Genomic DNA, 25,027 nt, shown 5'->3' on the forward strand with positions numbered 1-25,027 from the left:
ATAGTTGATATTGTTCTATGTAAGGGTGTTCAAATGGTTGATTGATCAGTTAACTAAATCGAGTTAGTATTAATTGACTTAATCTAACTTTTCAATCTTTAATTGTTAATTAAATCGATTTTTTTTTCAAAAAAATTAACCGAACAAAAAAATATTTCAATTAATTCAATTGGTTAACCAAAATTTATTTATTTATTGTTTAAAATGAATATAAAACATATAAAAAAATTGATAATGTTCATTTGACTGAATTAACCTAATTAATCAAATTAGTAATAGCCTAATACATATGACATATAATATTATTTATTAAGTTTAGTTAATTTGGTTAATTACTCGATTTTAAACTGAATTAATCGTTAACTGAAATTCCAAAAATCATTTAATTGATTTCTAACCAAATTAGATCAGTTAACTGATCAATTAACCGAATTAAATCAATTAATTTAATTTTAACCGAAACTTAAACACCTTTTTTAACTCTATGAATGCCAAAATCCATATATAGACTTATTTCGGATGTTAGAATTTTCCACCAAAAACCAAGTCTTTGTGGAATTAAAGTTTTGTTGCTAAGACCCACTGGATTTTTCATAACCACTATAATTAGATTAGAACTATCTCTCCGCGGATGCTCGAGTTTAAAATTTTTTAATTAAATTTTATTTATCTATTTTTTAATTATTATAATATTAACATAGAAATTAAAATTGTGATTATTGTTTATAATATAATATAAAGTCTTAAATTATAATGATAACATCATGGAGAAAATATTTTAATTTAAAAAATGTATAAAATTTATATATTATCTCTTCAATAATTTAAATAATAATGATAATTTTTATATATTAAAATTAATATATTATCTCTTTTATAATTACATAAAAATTATATTAATATATAAAAATGATAAATTAAAAGAAATTCTCTTTTAATTGTTTGCCATTAGATATCTAGTGAACTGATGCCACTAATTTGACTCTCAGAAAATGGAAGTTTGGGAAAGCTAATGGTTGTTAAATTAGACAAAAAGAAACAAGAAGTCATGCCAATATTTCAGTTAGCAATTTAACCGGACCAAAGTAGAACTAAATGATAACATTAATGATGAAATTAAAAGTTTTTTGTAGTTCAATGACAAAACAAAAATACGCTAATAATTGAGCCATTCATTGTGCAATTTAGCCTTAATTTATTTTTGGAAGAAATTGTATTTATGTGATAATAATAAATTTCAAAAAAATTATTTATTTTGTCAAAAATTTGTGATTATAATCATTTAAATATATATAAAAAAGTATCCAACAAATATATCAAATTATTGCAATAAAAGGATGAAGAAATCATAATATAACAATACACCAATTAGAAATAACTTCATTTCAAATATAAATGAAATTTAATGATGAAACCAATTCTATTAAAGACAAGGACTAAATTAAAAAAAATTAAAACCAATTATAGATTAAGATATGAATATATAAATAGTGAAAAGTGTAATCATAAACTTTTAAAATAAAAATATTCTAGAAAGCAATTATTTCTTCCACCCTCTTTTATTTATTATATTTTTAGATTGAATATACTATATTTTTTTACTTGTTGAAAAGGTTACAAAGTTACATAAATTTCCTAAAATCTTATTGCACTTTTCCTAAGATCCAATACAGCATGATACACCATTAATTATTAAATTATAGATAATCAAACAAGGTTATAATTTAGTCATTAATATTTTTAAAATTATTTTTATGGTGACCTGATTAAGTGTATGATAACAATTCTATTCTTTGATATTTCTATTAATTTAACTCTGATTCTAAATAAAAATTATAAATAAATAAATAAAAAGACAATTTCAAAAACAGTAGTGATCAAATTGTAATATTTTTAGTTTAATGAGTAAAACAAAACCTTATCTATAATTAATTTAACGGATATATACCCTTTATTTTTTGAAAGGAATTATCTTACTTAAAAATATCCCACCACTTGACTCACACATACGTCAAGTAAGGAAAGCAAAATTTGATGTTTACTGTTGATATTATTTTATGAATGCCAAAATCCATATATAGACTTATTTCGAGTGTTTGAATTTTCCACCAAAAACAATGTCGCTGTTGAATTAAAATTTTGGTGCTAAGACCCACTGGATTTTTCACAGCCACTCTTATTAGACCATAATTATCTCTTCACGTATGCTGGGGTTTAAATTTTTTTAATTAATAAATAAACAGAGATAATAAAGAACAAAGAATATGAGAGAACAAAAGAGAGTGTGTTCTTTATTGATCAATCAAAATATCTACAAAACTTCTTCAAAATCTCTATTTATAGGTATAAAAAGTATAAATGAAATAGAGATCTCTTCATGATTATTAAAATTTAAAGTACATCAAAAATTTTCTCGATCTTAATGGATATCAGTTTAATAATAGATCCATAACATTTATTTATTTTTAAAAATTATTATAATATTAACATAGAAATTATATTTGTGATTATTGTTTATAATATAATATAATATAAATGATAACATCATGGAGAAAAAGATTTTAATTTAAAAATTGTATAAAATTTATATATTATTTCTTCAATAATTGAAATTATAATGATAATTTTTATATATTAAATTTAATATATATATATTTAATCTTCCTTTAAACGAAATAAATTACTTGTTGAGTTATTGCATTTATTCTATGAATTAATTTTAAATTTTATTTGTCAATCTTCACAAAATTATTAGACACTTTGAGCAATTTAGAAAATCATTTAAAAGTAGAGAAATTCCATTGAAGAATGATACTTTTGATTATTGAAAATATCTGCTTTATTATAGATGGATGATATTTTAAAAACTTTTTTTAAAAGAGTGACCCCTCAACTAATAGAACAATAATTTGAAACAGTGGTCTGGGGTGATTGAATTTTGTACATTGAAAACGAGGGTAGAAGACAATTGCTTTCTTGTCACTATTGCTACAAATGCCATTGAATTTCCACAATAAATTTATCCCATATTTAGTTAAGGGAACCTCACTTGACTTGACACATGACACAAGTCAAGATATATCTCTGAATGTAAGTATTATACATTTTTATTTTTTTCTATTATATCAAGTAAATTTTTTTTATATTTATGCCATGTAATTATATTATGCAGTAAAACGTACAAGTCTAATTCATAATGACTTTCGATATTGCCTCACGTATCATCATGAATATGCTATTTTTGTATTATCCTTGTTTTCAAGGCAATATATATTTATATCAATTTTGTTTTAGGTAGATTTTAACATGTTTTTTTATTCATCTCAAGTACAATTTTTTTTAATTTTTTTCATATTTTAGTTATTGAATGTTGGGCTTAAAATATTATAAACATTCCTAATTATATATTAATTTTACATTAAGTTTTAACAGATAAATTTAGCATTATTATATTATATTATAATAAATTTCTTAGGTCAAATTTATCTTTGATTTTTTATCCAATTAGATATTCCTACACATTGTTTTTCTTATTTCTAATAACAAATTCAAAATTATCTATATCTATCTATAGTACAAACTAGCTCTTAAGAGAGTTTTAAGAGTAAATGGGTTGATAATAGTGTTTTTCAATTTTATCTATATATTAATATTTTTAGCTCTTAAAAATCTAAATTATATATAATATTTATTTACAACTCTAAATATTAAAGCTTGATTAGATATGGGTTATTTGAACTTTTCATCTTAAATAAATTTGAGGAAATTTTAATTAAATTATTTTAATATATATATATACATTTCAATGTATAATAATTTTAAACTAACATTTATTCTTCAGTAAATTTCACTTTAATCCCTTTATTTACTTTTTTAAAGTTGTTTTTTTTTTTTGGTCCTTTACTTTTCTTCTTATTGATAAAGTCTTTAATCTCATATGTTTCGAGTATCAAAGTGTAAATAAATATAAATATTAAAAAACACCAAAATTTTAAAATAAAAATAATTAAATAATAAATATTTAACTTTTGTAGTACAGATGTATAATTCAGACAATTTTAATATAACAAATAATCAAGTAACTGGGATTTAATATTTAATTAAAAATATTCATCCAAAAATTGTAAATCGCATAACATTAAAAGTCTTTAAATAATATTTAATAACTCTATTTTAATTTAAATGAGAATAGTTTATTAAATTAAAATAGATTTATTAAATAAAAAATGAGTTGAAGGGGAATAAAAAGAAAATAATAAATAAGATGGGCTTAGAAGGCAATTAGCCACATTTCAATTTTAGTGCGCACAGCAATTCACTTTCAAAATTCAAAATGGTAAATTTGCATGTCAGGTCCTTAAAACTACAAATGGTCACTTAATTAGAATTCTCTCATTTAATAACTCTTTTAATTTAAAAAAATTAAGTATTACTTAATATATTATTAAATTAAAATAGAGTTATTAAATGAGAATAGTTTATTAAATTAAAATAGAGTTATTAAATAAAAAAATGAGTTGAAGGGGAATAAAAAGAAAATAATAAATAAGGAGGGCTTAGAAGGCAATTAGCCACATTTCAATTTTAGTGCGCACAGCAGCAGCAATTCACTTTCAAAATTCAAAATGGTAAATTTGCATGTCAGGTCTTAAAACTCCAAATGGTAATAGTTTATTAAATTAAAATAGAGTTATTAAATAAAAAAATGAGTTAAAGACGAATAAAAATAATAATAAATAAGGAGGGCCTAGAAAGCAATTAGCTTAATTTTAGTCTTTTGACACCATTGGTGCCGCTAATCACTTTGGCACCATTGGTGCCACCAATCTCTTTGGCACCGCCAAGGTGGTGTCAGCTTTTTGCAGGCTTTTGCAGGTTTTTTTTTGTTTTTTTATTTTTTTATATATTTTCGTAAATAATAAAAAAAGTAATATTTTGATAAATAAAAAAAATTATAATATTTTTGTTAATTTTTATTTTTTATAATATTTTTGTAAAAAACCCAAACAATAATTATACACAGGGGTGACCGAAAATTCATATATAGACTTATTTCAAATGTTCTAATTTTCCACCAAAAACAAAGTCGCTGTGGAATTAAAATTTTGGTCCCAAGATCCGCTGGATTTTTCACAACCACAATTATTAGAATAGAATTATGTCCCCACGTATGATCGGGTTTAAAAAAAATTATTAAAAAAATTATTTATTTCTAAAATTATTATATATTAACATAGAAATTAAATTTGTGATTATTGTTTATAATAGAATATAAAGTCTTAAATTATAATGATATCATCATGGAGAAAAATATTTTAATTTAAAAATGTATAAAATTTATATATTATCTTTTGAATAATTTAAATTAGAGATAAATCTCGAAATTGAACATGAATTTTGATTTAATGTGAAATGATATACATAAACTTTAATTTGATTTAATAATTTACAAGAATTTGATCAAAATAAAATTTCATGTATAAAATCAAAGTTCATATATACAATTGCACATTAAACCCTAGTTCATGTATAGTTTTGAGATTTATCCATTTAAATTATAATGATAATTTTTATATATTAAAATTAATATATTTAATCTTCCTTTAAACGGAACAAGCTACTTGTTGAGTTATTATATTTATTCTGCGATTTAATTTTAAATTTTATTTGTCAACCTTCATATAATTATTAGAAGAAGGAATTTATGACCACAAAAAATAAAGATATATTTATCAACTAAATAATAAAAAATTATTTAAAAATAAAAAAAATCCCACAGAAGGACAATATCTTTAGTTATTAAAGGGATCTGTTGATAATCGAATGAAGGATATTTTAAAAACTTTTCTTAAAAGAGTCAGATCATCAAATGCGTATTTATTTTATATGTGCATGTATACATATATTTATTTTTATATGTGCATGTATACATATATTTATTTTTAATGAATATTCTTTTATATATAAATATATATGCGTATATATCCCTTCTTTATTTTCAAAAATGCTTAAATATCTACTTATATTTTAACACATATTTTATAATTTATATATATATATATATATTTCTATACTCTTCTTTATTTTCACAAATATGTATTTTGTTTATATAATTTTTTATAATCTAAATTATATATATAAATTCATGTGTATTCTTCATAGTTTTAATGTATATGTCATGTACCTTTTATTCTTTATATTTTTGTTTATTTATTTATTTATGTTTTCATTAAATTTTTTTATCTTGCTCGTTTATTTAATACTTTGCATGTCATTAACTTTTTTTTCTCCCTTATGTATATTTGTTTCATTTATTTATTTGTTTATATTATTTCTATGCCATTATCATATTTATTATTGTTGTATTTGTTATTGTGACATTTATACATACAACATAACATTGCATCATCTTTTTACTCGATTTTAAAAATAGAACTTTTCAAAATAAGGATAATACTCGTATTTAGGATTTTCAATAAAATTGAGCCCTAACGTATTGGGTTCCGAACTTTTTTTTGTAAAATCTAACAATCGAGGATTGCTCTTTAATCAAACAAAATAAAACTTGTCATCGGGAATTCAATATGTTGTGTCCTAACGTATTGGATGTGACACGTTGATTTCTCGAAATAAAGATTTAAAAAAGAAGAAGGAAATATTGGATGTTTGGGATTTTAAGAAATCGTGCCCTAACGTATTGGACTGCGATTTATTCATAAATTTTAAACAATTAGATTTTTTCTTAAATTTTATTACACGAGTTTTTGACTAACTCAACATGAAGAGAACAAAATGTTGTGCCCTAACGCATTGGGTGTGATATTTTTCTTTTGTCAAAATGAGAAGGTCTTAATAAATAATTTAATTTAATTAAGGATCGCATTTTTAAACTCTCGACTTCAAGGCATTAATTAATCAATTTGGTACCAATTTTTGGGCGTTGCGAGGGTGCTAATCCTTCCTCGTATGTAACGACTCTCGAATCCGTTTTTCTAAATACTCGTAGACCAAAGCCGTTTTTCAGGTGATCCAATCACACCGTAATAAAAGATTGGTGGCGACTCCCAACTTTTTCCATTTTTTAAAATCGACAACTTATTTTTATTTTTAAAAAAATAAAAATAGTTTCGACAATCATATCCAGAAGCTCAAGTAGATTGAATCCATGTCAAAGCAAGGGATTTTACTACTCAAGTTATTTATTGATTTGCGAATGTTATAAGCATTTTAAGTTTATACTAATTGTAACATAGGAGTGATGTATGGTGTATGATGTATGATGTATCTCATTCTTAAAACTATACATTTTCACTTTAAACTCCAAACTTAAATAAATAGAGATAATCTAAAAATTTAAAATAAAAATAAATAAGAAATGAATATTTAACTTTTGTAGTACATATTAGGGGTGAACAAAATTCGATTCGACTCGAAAAAATCGAAAAAAATTTCGAATTTCGAGTTAAACGAATCGAGTTATTCGAGTTAATCGAGTTATTCGAATCAACTCGAATTTTTTTTTCGAATTTCGAGTTCGAATCGAGTTGAGTTTTTGAATTCGAATAACTCGAATAATTCGAATAATTCGAATATCAAACTATAATATTTTACAGTTTTACCCTAAACTCCCAAACTTTTTTACTTTTCTCTCAAAACTTTTACTCCTTCCCACTTTCTCCCCAAAACTTTTACTCCCCTCCCCTCCCAACCCCCCAATCTACCCAAAATCCATTTCCCACCAAAATTTTACTCTTCCATTCATTTTTTTTTCAAAATTTTACTCTCAAAAACCCTCAAAACCTTTTACTTTCTCCCAAAATTTTTACTCCCTCCCACTTTTCCCCTAAAACTTTTATTCTCTTCCCATCCCACCTCTCATCTACCCCAAACCCTCCCCCCCTCCAATTTTTTTTTAATATTTTCCCTCCAAAATTTTACTCCCCCTATTTACTTTCCCTCAAACTTTTATTCCCCAAAACTTTTTATTTTCCCCCTAAACTTTTACTTCTCACCATTTACTCTCAAATAAAAATCAAAATTATCCAAAAAAAATCACTAAACATAAATAGTAATAATTTTATTTATATTTACTATTTATATTATTAAATTAAATTTCACATTTTATATTATTTATATTATTGAATTGTTTAGTCATATTGAATATTTATATTAAAATTGAATTCTTAATTATGCCATAAAATATTCGTGTTAAAATTTTATATTGGTATCAATTTCAAAATTTATTTTTAAAATAATTTTTATTAAAAAATCATATTTTTATATTTAATATATTTTTTAATTCCAAAATACAGAGTGACAAGAATCCGAAGATAATTGAAACAATTAAGCAAACAAATAAGCTAACCAGTATATAAAAAATTAATAAATAAATTATGAAGTGATGAAAGTTAATAAAAAATTTGATTAAGGTGGACAAATTTTATTACGATGGGTGACAATGGTTACAAGGACCCAAAATTATTTTTTTAAATTTAACTCGAACAAATATATTCGATTCGATTCGGTTCGAATTCCATCTCACTCGACTCGATTCGAGAAAACTTCAAATAAAGTTAGGATGATAAAATGAGATTCGAAAACTCAATTAACTCGAAAATTTTCGATTCGATTCGATCGAATGCTCACCCCTAGTACACATGTATCATTCAGACAATTTTAATATAACAAATAATCAAGTAATTGGGATTTAATATTTAATTAAAAATATTCTTCTAAAAATTGTAAACCGCATAACATTAAAAGTCTTTAAATAATATGTCACATACATGATTTTTTTAAAAAAAATATACATTATCTGTTCTTATTTATAAAACTTCCTTTTACCTCATTTTTCTTCATTAATGTCTAGAAATTTGAAGGGAGTCATGTACCGATTAAATTTGAAACCTATCAAGAATGAGCTTTTGATTGTTAAATTTGATGTTTTCCTATTAGTTTAAGATCCCGAATAATTAAGCATGCTTTCTTAATAATTGGAAAATATTTATTTAAAATATTACTTTTGAAAGTATTTTTATGAAGAATGTCTCGTATTTTCGGTCAAACTAAACAGCAAAGCAGATGTAACGTCGGGACATGGAGCATAGGACGTCACAATGATGTGACGAATTCTAAACTAAATCGAAGTAGGGCTAATGTCACGATGACGGGACCTACGATATCGTGATGATACGACGAGACAGCCACGTCTCTTAACAACTCAATGGATTTTCCTTCTCCCAGTCGAACTTTGATTCTCGGTTCTCTTTTCCCAATTTAATTCTAACTATTCTAGGGACATTTTTGTAACACCCTATATATAGCAACTTTAACCCGTATCCATTGTCAATTAGAGTTACGAAATATTACCAAGTAAAACATAACATTTAACTTCACAACAGAAACAATTATATTAATTAAATGTAATCATGGTAAAAATATAATTACGGGTCTTAACTCGAGTTTACAGGGCCTTAAAAACAGTTTGGGAACATTCAGGGATCAATTCGAACAAATCAAAAAATTTTACAAAAAATATTAAAATTTTGAAAACAGGAATCACACGATCGTATGACATAACTTAGATTTTGTGGACATTCGAAGTCTAGACACACAGCCTATCCCAACCCGTGTGAGTATTTGGAATAAAGCTACACAGACATGTCATAGGTCGTGTGTCAAATCATATGTACATTCAATGTTGAGTCACACACAGCCTGCGACAAAAATAATAATTAGACACGGCTGTGTCGGGTGACCGAAAATTCATATATAATTTTCCACTCCGAATGTTATAATTTTCCACCAAAAACAAAGTCGCTGTGGAATTAAAATTTTGGTCCTTAGGCCCGCTGGATTTTTCACAACCACTATTAGTAGACTAGAATTATCTCTCCACGTATGATCGGGTTTAAAAAAATTAATTAAAATTATTTATTTATTTCTAAAATTATTATAATATTAACATAGAAATTAAATTTGTGATTATTGTTTATAATAGAATATAAAGTCTTAAAATATAATAATATCATCATGGAGAAAAATATTTTAATTTAAAAATGTATAAAATTTATATATTATCTTTTGAATAATTTAAATTAGGGATAAATCTCGAAATTATACATGAATTTTGATTTAATGTGTAATTGTATACATGAACTTTAATTTGATTTAATAATTTACAAGAATTTGATCAAAATAAAATTTCATGTATAAAATTGTACAAAATCAAAGTTCGTATATACAATTGCACATTAAACCATAGTTCATATATCCCGTTTTCGCTTAAAATCGCTTAGCAAAAGTTGTTTAACATAATTTATAGCTTCATATTCCACCATAAAACAGCAAAATAAACACATTTCACCTATGGGTATTTTTCCAAATATGAGCCCTAACACGAATTATTGCTAGAATAAGCTAAACCGAGTTACGAGGATTCCAAAAATGCGAAGAACATTAAAAACGGGGCTAGGATGCACTTACTATGAGCTTGAGAAAGCAAAGAAACCTTAGCTATGGCTTCCTTCAAATTTCGGCAGCAACTAATGAGGAAGATGATGATTTTTGTCATCTTTTTCCCATTTTATTTTTTTTATTACCAAATGACTAATATACCCCCACTTAAAAAAAATCTATTTCTCTCATTTCTTATGTCTATTTTTGTCCATCAACTAACTAATGGTCTAATTACCACATAAAGACCTCCAATTTAAAATTTCATATCAATTAGATACTTCTACATATAGAACTCAACTTTTGCACTATTTACAATTTAGTCCTTTTGACTAAATTGAGTGCCCAAACGTCGAAATTTTCGAACGAAATTTTTACGAAAATTTTCCGTGAAATTGTAGACCATAAAAATATAATAATAACCATATTTTCCCTCGTCGGATTTGTGGTCCCGAAACCACTATTCCGACTAGGCCCAAAATCGGGCTATTACAATGTGGCCCTATTCGTAGACATGGTTTTCCCCAATTCACTTGCAAAAAAACACACACCTTTCACTAGAAGTCCAAATGACGTCCTTTGCTATGAAGTCTGGTTCGATTCACCTTAGATGGGCCTTTCAAACAACATTTAGACAAGAATTAATAGTTTATTTCAAGATTAATCAAGATTTATGGAAGATTCGACAAGAACAAAGAAAGACCATTTAATTGATAGTAGGATTTTCGTTAGATAGAAATTATATAAGGGTTCGACATCAAAGATCAAGATTGAGTCATAATTATAGATTCTTGAAAAAAAATTAAGGGTGTTACGAACGACAATTACGAATCCGATAGAAAACTTTTCAAACTAAAATCAATTCTGACTCAGGAAAACAAAAATAATTCTCAGCAATAGAATAAAAATTTGATAAAAAGAAAAGGGAAGAAAAGAAAATAGGAGAAGATATAGAGAATAGAATGAACAATTCTCTTTGGAATGGAATGGGAATCAAAATTTTAATATGATTAGGAAAAGGTGACTAAATACCTAGGTTTTCAAACTTTTAGGGGGTTGCATGGTAATTTACCCATACTGCCAAAATTTAAAAGGAAATAGAGGATTTCGGAGGCTTCAACTTGGTTTGCAATTGGGAGAAATAACCCTTAGGCCTAAGCCTATTTTTTGTTAAGTTTTCACTCCTAATAATATATATTCTAATGTGGTTTTTATCCTAGTTTGCTGAAATTTAAAAAAAAAATAGAAATAGGAGAGGTATGACTTGAACCTAAGACCTCTAGGGAGTGTACTAACTACTTAACCATCAAGCTTAAGTTATTTTTTAATTAATTATTTCAATTAACCCTCTATATTTTAGGGCATGACAACTCTCCCTTCCTTAAGGAAATTTTATCCTCAAAATTTACCTGGTTCAAACATATGAGGATATTGTTGACGAATTGCATCTTTTGGTTCTCACGTGGCCTCCTCATTGCCATGGGTCTGCCATAGAACTTTAAAAAGTGGAATTTGTTTTCTTCTTAAAACCATTACCTCACGATATAAAATTTGCATAGGTTTTTCCTCAAAAAACAAGTCCAATCACACATCAATCTCTTCGACTGAAACAATATGGGAAGGGTCAGATCAGTATCGTCTCAACATAGAGACATGGAAAATGTCATGAATTTGATCCAGTTTAAGAGGTTATTCTAGTTGGTATGCCACTAAACTAACTCTTTTAAGAATTCAATAGGATCCTATAAACCTTAAACTTAACTTACCCTTTCGATTGAACCTCAACACTTTCCTCCATGGAGATACTTTCAGGAAAACTTGATCGCAGACACTGTACTTAATGTTCCTCTCTTTAAATCCATGTATGAATTTTGTCTATCCAAAGTCGCTTTCAACCTATCCTATAGTAGTTTGATTTTCCCCTCAAACTTTTGCACTAACTCTGTACCCAAAACTTTCCTTTCACCTAGTTCGGTCTGGCACAAAGTGTTCGTTATTTACAACCATACAATGCCTCATAAGGTGTCATTTGAATACTCAATTGGAAACTATTATTGTAGACAAATCTAGCTAGGGGTAAATGTTCTTCCCAACTGCTCAAAATTTGATACTTTAGCCTCTTAACATATCTTCCAATATTTGTATAACTCGTTCAAACTACCCACCAGCTTGCGGATGGAAGGCAGTGCTAAAGTCGAAATGAGTACCTAGTGACTCTTGTAGCTTTTTCCAGAATCGAGTTGTAAAATGGGGATCTCGATCGAAAATAATCGATATGGGCACCCCATGCAACTTCACTATTTTTGAAATATATAACTTAGCCAGCTTTTGCAATAAATAATCCTTACAGACGAGTAAGGAATGTGCTAAATTAGTTAATTGATCCACTATCCAAACTGAATCTTTCTTAGTAGGTGTTAAGGGTAACCCACTAACAAATTCCATTGACACTTGTTCCCACTTCCATTCAAGAATTTTAATTGGTCGCAACAACCCAAAAGGAAACTGGTGTTCTGATTTCACTTGCTAGCTTGTTAAGCACTTGGCTAATAATTTTGTTACATCTCATTTCAGTCCAGACCACTAGTAAAGTTCCCTCAAGTCCTAATACATCTCATTTCCTCTAAGATGCATAGTGTAAGGGCTACTAAGTGCTTCCTAAAGAATGGACTATCTTAATTCATTATCATTCGACACACAATACCTCTCTCGGAAACGTAGGATACATTAGATGTTAAACCCGAAATCTTCGATCTTAAATTCCTCAACTTGCTTAATCTAGGGTAATAAGGACACGTCTAAGGGTTGTTTATCTCTAATTTTGCTAACCAAGGTGGGTTTCACTTGTGGATAAATTTGTGGAGTGTGTCGCATTTTCGATAAACCAAACGACAAAGCAAAGGCGACGTCATAACATGGAGCATGGGATATCACAACGATACGATGGCATTTGAAACAGAATCAAAGCAAGGTCAATGTTGCGATGAGGGGACCTACAACGTTGCGACGACGTGACGAGATAGCCACATCTCTTGACAGTTCAACGACTTTTCCTTCCCCTAGTTGAACTCTGATTCTCGGTTCTTTTTTCTCAATTTAGCTCTAACTATTATAGGGATATTTTAGTATGATTAGAACTTTAATCTCAGCCTATAAAAAAAAGCCTTAGTAACCCTAGAATTATTATCGTCTTTATCACTTTAAATTTAGAGAGAAGATTAAGAGAGAGTTTTGAGAGAGCTTTAAGGGAATTTCATGTTTTAGCCAGAGAGCTTTGTTTTTCGGGGTTTAGGGTTTGTTTTCTATTTTGATTATCGCAATCTTGTACTCTTCGTTTATTTCCCGATTAGTGAAGTTTTCTTTTTTTACCTGTGATTTTTTATCCTCTTCTTTGAAGGAGTTTTTTCATATCAATATTTGTGTGTGCAATTTTCTTTTTTCTATTATATCTTATTCGTTGCATATATGGATCTATCACAACAATTTCAATTATTTTCATGCTTATAGGTTTGGAAAGTATCATTTGTTTTCATTTTTTATTTTCTTAGATGTTTTCTTGCTTTTCAATTTTGAGTCAAGTTAATTTATGATTGGAATTACTTGCTGCAATAAGTTAGTTGTTTCAATTTTTTATTTAATACTAAAATTAAATATTTTTTTATTATTCTCTTTAAAAACCCATTAGAATTTCAGTTTTTCTTTTTAATATTGTAACTTTAATTATTTTGAATGTTTTGCCCTTTGTTTTTCATTAATACTTTAGTTTATTGATTTCTTTTCATTAATATTAGTTATTACTTATTAAGATATGAACCTTCTTAGAGCAAAATTTCTCTCAGTCTACCTCAATAAGGAGGTTAGTAGAATATTAAAATTTTAGTGACTTTAATGCTTTTCTTTTTCTTATTTTTAGGTATATGGGTTTTTATTGTTCATTTTTTTAATGGATTATAAATTTGTGTGAAGGTAATTTTTTTTTTATTTTGGTTGTTAGATGTGAAAGAAATTGTATATAATAAAATACATGTGAAAAAAGAAAATATTGATTTCTCATTAATTATTTTTTTCTCAAAAATGTAAACTAGTAATTCTAATATATGGTAGATGACAACGAGTTTGGAGATTTGCACATTAAGAAAAATTAATCTAAAGTTTCTTATATAAAACATTTATTTTTTTATTTTTAATAAATTTTATATAATTATTTACAATTAAATCTAATATAAATAAAAAGAAAAAAAAATCAATGCAGTGGGGCCCAACTTTTGGAGTAAGAGAGGGTTTGAAGTTGTGTATAAAGTCCAAGGCTTTGGCTGATTCAAATGCACAAAGGTATCAAGTGGGTGGTTTGTCGATATAGAGAAGATGGAAGCTAAATCGTTGTGGGTACTACTCGCTACACTTCTGTTTATCATACAAGGCTGGCCTCAGACTGAGGGGTGCTTGGAGCATGAGAGAATTGCTCTCTTCCAACTCAAATCTTTCTTCAATCACCCTGCCTATTTGAAGGATTGGGTGGATGTGAAGGGTTCGAATTGTTGTCAATGGGAAGGAGTTAAGTGCAACATCACTAGCAAACGAGTAATAGGTCTGGATCTTGATTCCACACGTAAACAACATTCACATGGGTATCTCAATGTCTCTTTATTTCTTCCATTTGAGAAATTGAAAAGTCTTGATCTGAGTAGCAATGGAATTGTAGGTCTTGTGAATAACCAAGGTTTGTTGCTTTTCATCTCTCCAATGATTAATCTCTGAAATTTAATTTAAGTTTGTTATAATTAATTCGTTTTTTTTTTTACTTTTCTATACTAGACCAATAACTTTCTCTTGCATGCAGTATCTTTATCATCTGCTTTCAACAACTTAGAAATCCTTGACTTATCCTTCAATAACTTCGATGCCAGTATCTTATCAACTAAGCTTCATCTCTCAATTTCTATTTATGTCTAGTAACTAATTGTAAGTTTATGCAAAAATAATATAAAAATATCTACATACTTAATTAACGGGAGATTTGAAATGCATTTTGCTAGTTTTTTTTTTAATAGTTAAAGTTGATATTTATATATATGGGATAAACCCAAATTTACGACGAACAAGAAAGAATAGAGAAAATTAGGCATATAAATTTATGTGGGAAAACTCTTTCAATCAAGAGAATAAAAAACCACGAGTAAAAGAGACTTCAATAATGAGCAAACAAACAAAGAGTATAAGATGGAGATATTCAAAAACAAACCCTAACCCTAAAAACAAAGTTCTTTGGCTAAAATACAAAATTCCCTCAAAGCTCTCTCGAAGTTTTCTTTTAATCTTCTCTCAATGTTGATGTTATGAATATATTTATTCTAGGGTTACTAATGCCTTTTTTATAGGCTAAGATTAGAGTTCTAATATTACTAAAATATCTCTAGAATAATCACAGTTTAACTAGGAAAAGTAACCCTCCTGAAAGTCTAATTACGCAACTGCTCTAAGTTAGAATTCGTCGTGTTGTCACGACGTACCAAGCTCCTCGTCGTGACATCGCCTCCGCTTTGCTCTTTTTCAAACAATCGTCGTGTCGTTGCGACATCGCATGATTCCTCGTCGCAATATCACCCTTACTTTGACTCTGATCTGACCTAAAAATGTGAGACACATTCCACAATATCTAAATATATATTGAATTTAAAAATAATTGTACAAAGAATATGTAATCCTTGAATATTAGATACAAGTAATTACCATTTTATATTAAAAGTTAGAAATATAAATTAAATATTCTAAATTTTTTTTATGTGAATAAGTCTTGATATGTGTTGATATATTTTATTGCTCTTGAATAGAATTGAAGAGTTTGAAAAACTTGAAGACCTTAGATTTAAGCTTCAATGGAATGAGAAGCCTCCGGCAGTTTCAAGGTATATCTAACTTTGATATTCTATATACAATCAACTAAGTCCCATAAAAATATATTTATGAACAAGTTAAAATGAATGCTTGAAACAAATAATTATTATTTGATATTATACAAACAAGTTCTCTTTGAAATTATATTACATAAATCTTTTACAGATGAGAAATTGCAACCGGTGATGAATTTGGAAGTGCTTAATTTGGATGGTAATTCTTTGAAGAACAATGATCTGATATATCTTCAGGGGTTATCAAATTTAAAGTCTTTGATTATTAGCCAAAACGGATTGGAAGGGTCAATAGATATTACAGGTACGTAAATTTTCATAAGATCAAAATAACAAGCTATATGTAAATTACAATTTCATCACCCTTTTTTAACACTTAAAAGAATTATATCCAAATATATTCGTTCTTTTGGTATTTAACTTTTTAGGTTGTAAACTAAAGTCATAATGATTTTTTGTCCTCCAATCTTACAAACAAAAAATCATTTTAACTCTCAATTTAATTTTTCGTCTCTTCTAGTCATTAAACTTTTTTTTTTGTCAAATCACCCCAAAATGAAAAAAAAGTTAATATTTGTTAATTTTGCTAATGTGACATATATGTGAATTGTCATATAGATGACATATCAACGTTTAATTAATTTTTAAAATTTAAGTACTTTTTAAATATTTTTTTTATTTTTTAAAATTTATTTAAAAAATTAAATATTGATGTGACATCTATGTGGCAATCCACATGTATGCAATATCAATAAAACTAAAAAAAAAATTGTTAAATTTTCTATTTATTTTAGGATGACTTGACAAAAAACATAAGTTTAAGAGATAAAAAAATCAAAAAAAATAAATCAAAACCTAAAATAAATTTTTTTTAAGTTAAAAGAGTCAAATAAGTTATTAATATCTAAATTAATAAACTGTTTTTAATAATTTTTTTATGGAGGAAAGTAGTTGAATTGCATGAACCAAAATTACTGATTTTTTGTGATATGACTTTGTTTGACTGATAAAAAAGGTATTTGATTTATTTGAATAGCATTCAATAATCTCACCAAATTGAAGAAGTTGGATATGAGTCACAATTATGATATTGAGAGACTTGGTAAGTGTCCATATATTTTACTTTATCAAATTGCTACCTTCATTATACTAATATCTAAATGCTTTGTAGATGGTAAAAGGCTTAATTTGACAAATTTAGAAGTGCTTAATTTGGATTACAACTCTTTCGAAAAAAGTTCATTGGCACAGCTTGGTGGGTTTTTCAATCTAAAGAAATTGAATATGCAAAAAAACCAGCTTCAAGGATCAATAAATATTAAAGGTGAAATTATTTAATATATTTAATTTTCCTTTAAACAAAATTAACTATTTATTAAGTTATATTTATTCTCTGTGATTTACTTTTAAATTTTATTTGTCGACTTTTAGAGATTGAACCATTTAGAGAATGAACTGATGCCAGCCACTAATTTAACTCTCAAAAATAGAAGTTTAGAAAAGCATTTTAGTAGTTCTTTTAAGAAAAAATTAATGTCTAAATATATAATGAGTTTAAAAATAATTGTATTAAAATATGTAATCGTTGAATATTAGAGTCATTGAGTAACTAATATGCTTTGAGTAACTTAGAGTCATTCAGAAAAATATTTTAAATTTAAAAAAATGTATAAAATTTATATCTTATCTTTTAAATAATTTAAATAATAATAATTTTTATATATTAAAATTAATATACTATCTCTTTTGAAATAATATAAAAATATATTAATATATAAAAAATAATTTATAAATTGAAAACTTATCTCTTAAATATATAAAGTAAAATATATGTACCAAAATAATAGGATTTCAATTTTAATTTTTTTTCTATGTGTTATCGATTCTTTAAAACATTTGACTATTAAGTTTAAAAATTTTATTTTAATTAATACTTGTGCATTTCACGGAAAAAAAAAAACTAGTTAACCGGCTTTGTAGATGTGGAATTAGTTATTTTACGTTCTATAAAGTATACAGTACGCTTTTTATTAAATTATTTTTCTATAATAATTTGTTGTCTTAAATTTTAGCCTAACAAGTTCCATTTCTAAGTGAAATAAAATTAATAAATTTTAATTAAGATATTATTTCAATAAAATATTTAAATTTCATATAAAATATATTAATTATATTTTATTAAATGGAAATAGTTTTTAATAAATGAAGTTACATTAGTAAATTTTATTAAAGATATAATTTAAATCTCATTAATTAATGTTTTATTAATATATTATAGTTTTTTAATTTAAAAATTCAAATATGATCTAAATATTAAATGTTGTTATAAGTGTATAACATCCAATAGTGGCTATAAAAGCTGACAATAAGTGAATTTTTGTGACTAACAAAAAATGTATTGAATTTATTTGGATAGTGTTGAATAATCTGACAAAGCTAAAGCAGTTGGATTTGAGTAGCAATAAAATTGAGAACCTCCAATCTTCTCATGGTATGTGTTGATATATTTTACTTTATCATATTCTTACATATGCATACCAATATCTTATTAATATTTCAAGAAATTTGTTTATCTCAATGCTTTGTAGATGGTGAGAGGCCACTTAATTTAACCAATTTAGAAGACCTTACATTGAATTCCAACTCCTTCACAAACAGCTTATTGGCACAGCTTAGTGGGTTTTCCAATTTAAAGTCACTGGATATAGGGTATAACCAGCTTAAAGGATCAATAAATATTAAAGGTGGAATTACTTAATATATTTAATCTTCCTTTAAATGAAATAAACTACTTGTTGAGTTATTGCATTTATTCTATGTGATTTAATTTTAAATTTTGTTTGTCAATTTTTACAGAATTATTAGATGCTTTAAGCAACTTAGAGGAGCTAGACATAAGCGAGAATGAGGTGAAGGAAATTGTGCCCATAAAGAATAAAGGTATATGTATCAACTAAAGGAAATCTTACTAATTGTTTTCCATTAGATATCAAGTGAACTGATTCCAACCACTAATTTGACTCTTAGACAATGGAAGTTTGGGAAAGCTAAAGGTTGCTACATTAAACCGTGTGTTCACCGATGGAACTGCTTCTCTAATACAACTTCTAGAGACATTCTCATCTGTTAATACATTATATTTGAGTGACAATTACTTCAACGACACCTTTTCTACTCAAGGTATAATATATATGTATGTGAAGATATAATTTTATAGTTTGGTTCCATTTAAAAATAGTATTTACTTAACGTAAATCATCTAAATAACTCTTATAAATTTGTAAAGATCAATTGCATGGATCGAGCAAAATAGAGGAATTGGTGTTGGATTATTCATCTCTCAACAACAACATTCTTCAAAGCTTTGGTGGACTGGCTTCTCTCAAAGCCTTGTATTTAGGTTCCTGTGGGTTGTCGACATTACATACCCAAGGTATATTAATAATTATGACATAATTATTTTGGCGGTCTCTTGATTAATTATTTTTTTATCCTCTCAGAAAATTAGAGTAACTTGCACAAATTTATTTTATAGGATGGTGTGATTTACGGAAGCTTGAGACGTTGGATCTTAGTGAAAATTCTCTTGGGGGAGCACTCCCTTCATGTTTGGCAAACCTGTCATCTCTTCGTTATTTGGATATTTCTGGTAATCAATTCATCGGAAAAGGTGCCTCCCCCGCTCTAGCCAATCTCACATCGCTTAGATTCATGTTTCTTTCACGAAATCTATTCGAAGTTCCATCAATTTTCATGTCATTTGCCAACCACTTACACCTCAAAGTCCTCTTTGGCGATCAAAACAAGTTAGTCAGAGAGCCTACCATTCAAACATGGGTCCCAAAGTTCCAACTAAAAGCCTTCCTTTTCTCGAATTGCACAACAAAGGAACTCCACATTGAAATTCCAAAATTCCTCTACTACCAAAATGATCTGAGTATGGTTGATCTTTCATATAATAATTTTGTAGGGAAGTTTCCTTTTTGGTTGTTAGAGAACAATACAAGAATGGGAGCATTTTTAATGAAGGGTAACTCTTTTATGGGCCATCTCAATCTTCCATCTCATCCGAAACCAAAAATGTCCATTGTTGATATATCTGGCAACAAACTAGAAGGTCCAATTCTAGCAAGCATTTGTTCAATCTTTCCACAACTAAAGCGGTTAAACCTATCAGACAATTTCTTTCAAGGAAATATTCCTCCTTGTTTATGTAGTTTGAACACTACATATTTAATATTAGATCTGTCACATAATCATCTATCAGGTGGAATACCAGAAATGTTAGCTCAAAGTGACTCGTTGGAGCTTCTTAGGTTATCAAATAATGATCTAAGTGGGAAGATAGCCCCAACGATCTTTTGCTCACCTTCATTACATTTTTTATATTTAGATGGCAATAAGTTTGATGGAAATATACCTGACATTGATATCTCAACATGTCATCCGTATAGTCTTACTGATATGGATTTAAGTAACAACAATTTGTCTGGAGAGCTCCCAAGATGGATATGGAATATGTCTTTAAATGCATTAGCAGTATCCAACAATCAGCTCAAGGGTCTTATTCCAAAGGAATTGTGCCATTATACCCTTCAAATTTTGGACCTTTCAAAAAACAATTTTTTTGGCCCAATACCATCTTGCTTCAATGCACACAGTCTCAGACATCTCCATTTGAGCAAAAATAGGTTAAGTGGTACCTTGACAAATGCATTCTTTAATAGCTCTTCCTTGGTGACTTTAGATCTTAGTGAAAACCAGTTGACTGGTGAAATTCCATACTGGATTGGAAATCTTTCAACATTGAGTGTTCTCCTTCTAAAAGCCAATTATTTTATTGGAGAAATTCCCATTGAGATATGTAAATTGTATTCATTAAGCATCATAGATCTTTCTCAAAACAAGTTTTCTGGTCTGATACCTTCTTGTTTGAGTCGTTTAACTCTTGAGCCAAATGATAAAAAATCTTCGACAATACTCTATGTGTTGGATTTTGATGGAATCTTGGATTTTGGAGGAATCTTGGAGGGAGCTAATTATATTGGAATGACCAGAGGGGATTTGACCGATTCTGGATTCAATCTATATTTATTTATTGAGAATCTAGAAGAAAAGGTGGATTATACAACAAAGGGAGCATCTCGCACAATCAAAGGAAACATTCTTGATTACATGTCTGGAATTGATTTATCATGTAATAGATTAACAGGTGAAATTCCCAGAGAGATTGGAAATTTGAGTGAAATCCGATCACTAAACTTGTCACACAACAATTTGACTGGACATATACCGTCAACGTTCTCAAAGCTCAAGCAAATTGAGAGTTTGGACCTGTCTCACAACAACTTAATTGGAAGAATCCCTGTTCAATTGACGGAGTTGTACGCCTTAGCAGTCTTCAATGTGTCATACAACAACTTGTCAGGGGGTATTCCGTCTCCGAAAGCTCAATTTGGAACCTTCGACGAAAGCAGTTACGTGGCGAATCCTTTCCTCTGCGGGTCTCCCCTACATAAAAATTGTAGCGACCTTGATTCACCCCCGACAGCAGCACCAAAGAGCTCAAACGAGGAAGAAGAAAGTGGTTTGATGGACAAGTATGTTTTCTGGGTGACCTTTTTTGTTTCTTACGTAATTGTGTTACTGGTTATTGTTCTCATCCTGTATATAAATCCTTATTGGCGACAAGCATGGTTTTCTTTTGTTGAACACTGCATCAAGACCTGCCAGTATTTTATTGAGGACAATCTTCTATGATTTTCCATCTTCAAAAGAAGTGGGTAGTCTTGTGCTTTGGTGGTTTACATTTGTATGTAATTTTTTTCATGTGTCTCTATTTTTCAAAGTTTGATGGGGTTATCTGCTTTTAAGTTTGTAGAGGTAGAATACAATAGCTCTGTGATGTAATAATTGCCAGTTTAGTATGAGAAAACAATATATAAAACTATGCATTTTCAGTTAAAACATTTAATATTGCATTATAAATTTTAGTGTTGTGATAGTAAAATGTTAAATTCAATATATGTTTCCTTTTCCATGATTACGTAAAAGCGAAATATACAAATCATATATATATTAATATAATCTACATTCATTAAATCATATGCTCAATTTAAACTTATATATATATATCAAACATGAATAATATAAACAGTCTTCAAATTTTTATATGATATAAATACATTTTAATTTTTGAAAATGAATAAAGTTGTAGTTTCATTATTTTATTTAAACTCAAATTTAAAATTATTTAAAAATAAAATTCACGTGTATTTTTTACTCTAAAATTAATAAAAATTAAATATAAACTTTATTTTATTTATATTCAAATTTAATGAATGACTATGTAATTTATATTAATTTATTTAAATTTAAATAAATTAAATATAAAAAAGTTCTTTCCTTTCAATAAGATATAGTAGGTTAACTTATAATTAAGTCATTAAATTCTAAAATTTTTTACTTTTTAAATAAAAAATTTCACAATAAATTATTGGAACATTTAATAAAATACTTGTAATACTCAATTATTGCCCGGGGCCCAAACTTAATACAAACGCAAATACAACACTCAGCCCAAATATTTTTAAACCCAAAAAATGGCCCAAAATACAATAGTTCAACATTGGCCCAATACCTAGCCCTAACAATCTTCAACAGCAGAACCCTAAGCAGTTAGCAGCAGCCGCCTTTGTCGCAGCAACCGTTCCACTGCCCACGTTCAGCAGCTTCTGCACACGACCTCTCGCTAGTGGAACCTGCAATAAGCCATGAACAGCAAACAATAGGCGATAAACGGGGAAAATAACAACAAAATGAAAGGGGGAGCGTTGGTTTATAAAAGGCCAATTGTTTTTTGTAATCGGAGAGACAAATATTGTAAAGAAAATATTGAAGAAAAAACAAAAACTAAGAATCAAAAAAAGATTGTATTGAAGAGAATATTGAAAATAAAAAAACAAAGAATAAAAAAAAACAATTTTGAAGGTACTTAGTTAGTTTTGTTTTTCTCTTCCTATACTGTTTTGTTCTTTTTTATTTTCTCTCTTGTTTTTTAAACTAAAGAAACGAAGCAAAGAAGGAGAGGGGGTCCTTACCGGTGGTAGCGCGCCGTCATGACGCCGTCGTCGTCGTTATGGCTGGTAGGAAATGGGTTTGAAAAGGTGGAAGAGGTGCTGCGGCGCAAATCTTCAAATGGCAGAAGGGAATTGGTTTTAGGGTTCTAAAATGGGTTTATATAGGGTTAAAAATGGATTATTTTCGCCATTAGTCCTCATGATTTTTGGTGCTTTTAAAATTAACTTATGTATTTATTTTAAATCTTATTGCACATTTTATTTTTGATTCAAATTGGTCCAATAGCGTGCAGCGTTTTAGGGTGGGTTGGAAAATTTCTTTTTCGGATTACGCGTGTTATAACTTGCTCCCTTCCTTGTTTTTATTTTCAAATTCAGCTCATAAATTCTGTTTGGTTTTTAAATTTAGTCCTTAATTTGTTTTTAGTTTCTTTTATATATTGTTTATATTATTTATTAGTGTAATCATTACTATATTATTATTAGCATTTACTATTATAATTATACCGTTATTTATTATTATTATATATTTATGCATATATGTATCTTATTGTATATATATATGAATATTTTTAAATGGTTTTAAATACATATACATATCTTATATATTTTTTATTACTACTTTATCCTCCTTAGTTTTATATACATGTATATACGTACTATATTTATATCTTATAATATTTATATAATTTTTATATATATTATAACCCAAATATATATACATTTTTTATAATAATATACATACATTATTCAAAATTATTATAAACATTTTTTTTTCTTTCTTTTGTTTTGCATGTTTCTTATATATAAACATACATATATTTTTTCATAATTTAATATCATATCATATTTTATTTATATTTATATTTTATTTATTTTTATTTAGTTCTATATATTTATTTAGATACCAATATGTATTTTTATATTATATTTTTATAACTCTATTATATTATATGTTTTAAAATATCCCTATGCATATTTGCAAAAATCCACTTTTATATCATACTTATATTAACGCATATTTTGTAGATATAAATACATGTGTAAATTAAAGTGCGTGTTTTACATTTTATCATGTTTTTAAAGTGAAGAAATTTTGGTTTCACCAAAGAATTAAAAATCGTTTTTTAGAAAATTAAATATTTGGCAATCGTGATTCTCGAGAAAGATCGTGTCCTAACTTACTGGATCGTGATCATTTTTCGATGAATTTAGCAAGCTAAGTATTTATTTCAATAAATTTGCAATTTTCAAATAAAAGCTTATTCTCGGGAATCAAAAATGTCGGGTCCTAACTTACTGGTCGTGACATTTCGTTATCTCGAAATAAGAATTTCTAAAACAAAAAGAAATATTCGGTATTTTGAAGATTTAAAATATTGTGCCCTAACTTACTGGGTGTGGTGTTTTATTTCTTTGAAATGAGAATGTTTTGTCATTTTAAATCCATTCAAGGGTTAAAAATTTCTATTTTAAATCTTTTCAAATTTTCGACATCAAGACATAAAATAATCAAATTTGGTACCGATTTTGGGCGTCACGAGGGTGCTAACCCTTCCTCGTGCATAACTGACTCCCGAACCT

At 27.3% G+C, this 25,027-nt stretch overlaps 1 protein-coding gene and 1 long non-coding RNA gene across 3 annotated transcripts; one reads left to right on the forward strand and one right to left on the reverse strand.

Annotated features, from left to right (window-relative positions):
* Positions 1-14,800: 14,800 nt before the first annotated feature.
* Positions 14,801-22,316, forward strand: LOC107953199 (receptor-like protein 15). Of its 2 annotated transcripts, XM_041099617.1 has the most exons (11): positions 14,801-15,175; positions 16,287-16,361; positions 16,516-16,668; positions 17,401-17,466; positions 17,536-17,688; positions 18,781-18,855; positions 18,953-19,108; positions 19,221-19,304; positions 19,392-19,544; positions 19,651-19,797; positions 19,900-22,316. In XM_041099617.1, exons 1-11 carry the CDS (start codon positions 14,821-14,823, stop codon positions 22,122-22,124), a joined length of 3,642 nt encoding a protein of 1,213 aa, XP_040955551.1. In that variant the 5' UTR covers positions 14,801-14,820; the 3' UTR covers positions 22,125-22,316. The 2 variants fall into 2 exon arrangements, with proteins under 2 accessions (XP_040955551.1, XP_016743927.2); XM_016888438.2 differs by having other exon boundaries at positions 17,401-17,688.
* A 552-nt stretch (positions 22,317-22,868) lies between these two features.
* LOC107953198 (uncharacterized) lies at positions 22,869-23,701 on the reverse strand. Its single transcript, XR_001699118.2, has 2 exons — positions 23,465-23,701; positions 22,869-23,125 (listed from the first exon to the last, which is right to left on the reverse strand). It is a non-coding gene; the product is annotated as an uncharacterized lncRNA (long non-coding RNA).
* Positions 23,702-25,027: the final 1,326 nt, after the last annotated feature.

The sequence above is a fragment of the Gossypium hirsutum genome, chromosome D08 (assembly GCF_007990345.1).
Source record: "Gossypium hirsutum isolate 1008001.06 chromosome D08, Gossypium_hirsutum_v2.1, whole genome shotgun sequence".
Classification (NCBI taxonomy): Eukaryota; Viridiplantae; Streptophyta; class Magnoliopsida; order Malvales; family Malvaceae; genus Gossypium; species Gossypium hirsutum.

Excerpts from the sequence above, each read along its gene's own strand:
- LOC107953199 (XM_016888438.2), top strand. The coding sequence starts at position 14,821 with ATGGAAGCTAAATCGTTGTGGGTACTACTCGCTACACTTCTGTTTATC. Across the intron at positions 15,176-16,286 it reads AGGTCTTGTGAATAACCAAG|AATTGAAGAGTTTGAAAAAC; the intron begins GTTTGTTGCTTT and ends GCTCTTGAATAG. Across the intron at positions 17,689-18,780 it reads AGGATCAATAAATATTAAAG|TGTTGAATAATCTGACAAAG; the intron begins GTGAAATTATTT and ends TTATTTGGATAG.